Source organism: Ricinus communis, chromosome 3, assembly GCF_019578655.1.
Source record: "Ricinus communis isolate WT05 ecotype wild-type chromosome 3, ASM1957865v1, whole genome shotgun sequence".
Taxonomy (NCBI): Eukaryota; Viridiplantae; Streptophyta; class Magnoliopsida; order Malpighiales; family Euphorbiaceae; genus Ricinus; species Ricinus communis.
This window is the reverse complement of record NC_063258.1, coordinates 23,604,492-23,609,496: the sequence shown is the minus strand read 5'-3', so window position 1 is coordinate 23,609,496 and position 5,005 is coordinate 23,604,492. Positions and strand designations below refer to the sequence as shown.

At 34.6% G+C, this 5,005-nt stretch overlaps 1 protein-coding gene across 1 annotated transcript; it reads right to left on the bottom strand.

The window, feature by feature from the left end:
* Positions 1-213: 213 nt before the first annotated feature.
* Positions 214-3,458, bottom strand: LOC8265930 (putative leucine-rich repeat receptor-like serine/threonine-protein kinase At2g24130). Its single transcript, XM_015724886.3, has 2 exons — positions 862-3,458; positions 214-767 (listed from the first exon to the last, which is right to left on the bottom strand). Exons 1-2 carry the CDS (start codon positions 3,404-3,406, stop codon positions 379-381), a joined length of 2,934 nt encoding a protein of 977 aa, XP_015580372.2. The 5' UTR covers positions 3,407-3,458; the 3' UTR covers positions 214-378.
* Between the last annotated feature and the right edge of the window lie 1,547 nt (positions 3,459-5,005).

Here is a 5,005-nt window from a genome sequence, read left to right as displayed (position 1 = left end):
AAAAGGTATTTATAGAAAAAATAAAAAGTTGAAACAATATTTTAAGTCACTAGAATAAGGAGTTCATTAAAAACCCACCATCTGTATGGATTTTCAGATTCTATTATGTTGAGGGTTTTGAATTTCCCATCAATAATCTAAATTATGCAGCAATCATAATAAACATATTAAAGATAAGAGTTTTTTAAAAAAAAAAAAAAAAAAAGCTGAATGAGGAACAAAATTGTTAAAAGAATTGCAATATTATTACATTGAAGCCCCCGATGCTGATCACAAGTTGATGTACCATCTGAAAATCAATGAAACAAATAAACAAAATGGTCACAAAAATTCTGACATGTCTATTTGTTGCATTTTCATGAGGCACACACACCAAGTTTAGGAGAATGCTTCTTCAGTGAGCAGAGATGGAGGGTTAGAAAGAAATTGCTTTAGCCTACCCATTTCTTGGGCTACATCTAACATGCTTGGTCTTGTTGAAGGATTGTTTTGGGTGCACATAAGACCAAGCTCAATCAGTTCAAGAATAACATCACCCCATATTTTGTTACAGTAAGATGGCATGGCAGAAGGAGCACACCTAAGAATTGCTTGTTTGACAATGTTCTCTAGCTTATGAGGGTAATGACTCTTTACCCATTCATGCAAGCTTGAGCCTTCATGGAAAAGGAGATCTGTCGGGCGTTTTCCTGCTATGATTTCCAGCAGAAGTACTCCAAAGCTGTACACGTCTCCCTGTGTCGAAGCTCGCTTTCCCATCCCATATTCTGAAGATTAAAATTTTAGTTATCAGAATATGTGTATAGATTATGTTACATATATATGATATTGTAGAAAGAAAAAAATGAAATATTTACATACCAGGAGCTATGTAGCCAAGTGATCCGCACACCAGGCAATCTGTTGAGCTAAAGGACACTGAATCATTTGCTGGAGTATTATTACTATTATTATTCTCATAATCAATGCCTTTAATTAGTCTTGCAATTCCGAAATCAGTTACCAAAGCAGTCATGTCATCATCAAGAACAATGTTGCTAGGCTTAAGGTCGCAGTGGACAACTCTAACAGGAGAATAGTGGTGCAGATAGGCCACTCCCTCAGCTACATCACTACATATGCTTACCAACTGAACCAAATCCAAGCCAGAATTTAATCCGTGGCTTGGGTATAGGTACCTTTCCAAGCTCCCATTTGACATTAGAGGAAGGACAAGAGCCTTAAAGTCTGGCTTGCTGCATATTGTTATGATTCTTATCAAGTTTCTATGCCTAGCCCTTTTTAGGACTTGGCATTCTCTTTTGAAGCTTCCTGAAATTGCACCAGCTGTCTTTGAATCCAATACCTTCACTGCTATTCTTGTATTGTCCTGAAGGACTCCCTTGTAGACATGACCGAATCGGCCGGAACCGATCAGGCTTGAAGCACTAAACCCACCGGTCGCATCAACGAGTTGCTGGTATGAAATTCTTGGGTACTTCAGTTCTTTTGTTTCTTTCTCCTCATCCTCCATGTTTCCTTGATTGAATATTGCCAACTGCTTCCTGTATTTGTACCTGAGTACGAAGAACACACACAAGAAGGGAGTGGCAAATAGCGACAGGAGTGCAGGCAAAATGAAGGAATGATAAGCATGCTTCTTCCGACATCTTTTCATGCCATTTATTGTGCCACAAAGACCGTCATTTCCTAGGAATGAGTCCATCGTCAACGATGAAAATGCGCCAGTTTTTGATACATTCCCAGAGAAGTTGTTGAAAGAGAAATTCAGATGCTTGAGGGTTGGCGATGCCTGCAGTGATTCTGGTATTTTGCCATGCAACTGATTTAAAGACACATCAAGTTGCTTAAGATAAGGCAACTTCCCAATTGAATCAGGAAGAGGACCATCCAAGATATTTCCTGAAAGGTTGAGGTACTCTAAGGCAATGCAACTTCCAAGTTGCGGTGGAATGGTGCTAGAAAGATTGTTTGAAGATAAATCAATTGCTAGAACCATGTCCATTTTACTTAGCTCCAATGGCAGAGGTCCTTGCAAGTGATTGCTAGACAAATTCAAGTACAACTTCAAGCTCCTCAATGCTGCAACTGGACTAGGAATTAGGCCAGAAATTTGATTGTGAGAAAGGTCTAGGATCTCCAAATTGATGCATTTTCCAAGGCTTGGTGGTATGGTTCCTGAAAGCTGATTATCATAGAGCAAGAGTCTTCGCAACTGGGAAAGATTAGCAAAAGTATCTGGAATTGAACCAGAAAGCTTGTTTTTGGATAAATCAAGAAGACCAAGATGGGGTGTGTCACCAAGAGCTGCAGGAATTTCACCAGAGAGTGAATTATTTGACAAATAAACTCTCTCCAGCTTTCCCATACGACATAGTTCTGGTGGGATAGAACCATTTAAAAGGTTGCTAGACAAGTTTAGGAGGGTGAGATTAACTAAATTTGAAATCTGAGGAGGTATAGAGCCAAAAAGAAGATTCTCATCAAGATGAATTTGTACAAGGTGAGAAAGATCACCAATAATAGGAGGTATCTTTCCACCAAGGTTATTTCCTGCTAATTCAAGTTCTTGAAAGTTAGAGGAGTTAACTAAAGAAGACAAAAAAGGTTCAAGGTTGGTGTTACCTTCATGACTAACAAAGTCATTATAAGACAAATAAAGGAACTGCAATTCTGGCATTTTATTGACAATCTCTGATGGCAATTCCCCACTTAGCATATTTGATTCCAAGTCAAGCCATTGAAGTTTTTTAGAGTTCGAAAGAGCTCGAGGAATCTGACCCACTAATTTATTTGACCAAAGCAAAAGAAATCTCAAATCTTTAAGCTCACATTCATTCTTTAAAGGGATTGAACCAGTTAAAGAATTGTTGGAAAGATCTATATACTCTAAAGAAGAGGAGGTCCCATTACAAAAAAGTGGCGCAGGAATATCACCAGTAAGCTTATTACTTGCCAAATCAAGGTATACTAATTTGCCAAGAAAACCCAACTCAAATGGGATCTTTCCTTCAAGATGATTCCATGACAAACTGATTTCCTGAAGTTGGAAAAGATTTCCTAACTCTGCTGGAATATAACCTTCAAACAAGTTCCTTGACAAATCAAGAATTGCCAGAGAAGAAAGATTGGCAAGAGCAGGAGAAATCCTGCCTCTAAGTGACAGTCCACTAAGGTCAAGCTTTACTACGTGGTGGCTTACATTGCTGCACTTAACTCCTGTCCAGTTGCAGACATGAATACCTGAAGATTTCCAGCTCTCAAGAGCACCTTGAGGGTCTGATACGATTCCTGTCTTGAAAGCAAGCAAAGAAATCTTCTCAGAATTTTCTTTGGCAGAGACAACCAACAAGCAAATGACCAATAAGCAAAGAAAACTAAACATGGAAAATTTACAAGAACCCATTTTGAATAATAAAAATGGTTAAAGAAAGAGGCTGAGAATGTGCAGGCACCAGTCTAGCATGGCCTTAAAGAAGATAAACAGCTTCAACACAGTGCTCAATATATATATATATATGTGTGTGAAGAAAGAAGACTAATACTTGGGATTAAACAAGTTTTCAAATATATTTCCATTCTGGTGCCTAACTACCATTTAGGATGTGAAATATACGTTTGGCAGCTGATGTTTGACTATGAAACGCGGCGAATGGTTGGCTAACATGTGTCTACACGTGTTAAATGACACGTAAGCAAAAAATACAGCACATGTATGCCTATAGTGGTGGACATGTCAGCACTATTACTAGGCCTAACATGTTACAACTTTTTGGCATCTTCTTGCTGATTTAATTTGCTTTGTCCATATAATGTAAGATATTTAAGAGATGATGGTGTTTGTAGTGGATGATGAGTTATTATTTTGAATTGAAAAGATAGAGAATTTTGAATAAATTTAGTTCAGCATTATCTCTAGGCTAAATAAATAATATAGTGGTACGTTGGTATTGTTTATTAAAAAAATTTATTTATATATTTTTATTTATATATTAAATCGATAATTATTTATATATATTTATTAATTTTAAATAATAAAATATATATTAACTATTAATATTAAAATATAAAAATTTATATATACATATATATTATTATTAATATATATATCAAATTTAAATAAAATTTCTCTTATCAATAGTTAAAAATAATTAATTTAATAATTAATTATAAATATAAATAATTAACAAATAATATCCATATATTATTACATAAATAATTTTTATGTATAGATAACATTGTAAATTGAGACTAAAATTTATAATTATTAAAGTGAAATTGGCAATGAGGTGTTGAGGGATTTTGGCATACTTGTCTACTAGATGATGTCTTGATGCACTAAAATATGGGCCCATAATATAATTTCTTTTTGGAAAGAAAAAAGAAAAAAGAAAAGAGAAATGATATGTCAATACAAATGTAAGCCTTATTGGGTAATATAGCACTTAAATTAGGTTTTCAAGGATATACATATATAGCACTCCACCATGCAACTTAACCCTAGAACCAGAAAAAAAGAAAAACACATCATTTTTGGGGGAGAGGTTTTTACGTGTTGCATGTAAACTAATGGAAGAGAGATCATATTTATAAATACGTTAGGTAAACTTTTGAAGCATAGAATTTTAACTGGAATTTTGTATGTTCTAAAAGAAAAACACATCTAAATTAAAGGGGTGAAGCTTGCAATAATATTAGTGTCCAACTTAGGAACACCTCAAAGAAATTAATGACTAGTGGAAGCTTCATTTTCAACTCTTTTATGTCTAATTTGGTGTGTTTGTGGAAGAAAGTACAACCATGTATATGTTTTGACCCTAGTTGGAAAATATTATTATTTAAGTATGGCATACGACGGATATAATCGGAGTTCGGTTATATAGTAATTTTATATTATTTGAAAATAATTTTTTATTTTTATATATTTATTTTTTCAATTTTGCACTGTTTGTCAAGATTTGTGTATAATATTTTATAGTATTTATTTCAATTTTAGAGTACTTTA

What these genes read in the sequence shown, in the direction of transcription:
- LOC8265930 (XM_015724886.3), bottom strand. Translation starts at nt 3,406, where the DNA reads ATGGGTTCTTGTAAATTTTCCATGTTTAGTTTTCTTTGCTTATTGGTC. An exon ending in ACTTGGCTACATAGCTCCTG is followed by an intron (nt 768 to 861) that starts GTATGTAAATAT and finishes TTTAATCTTCAG; the next exon opens with AATATGGGATGGGAAAGCGA.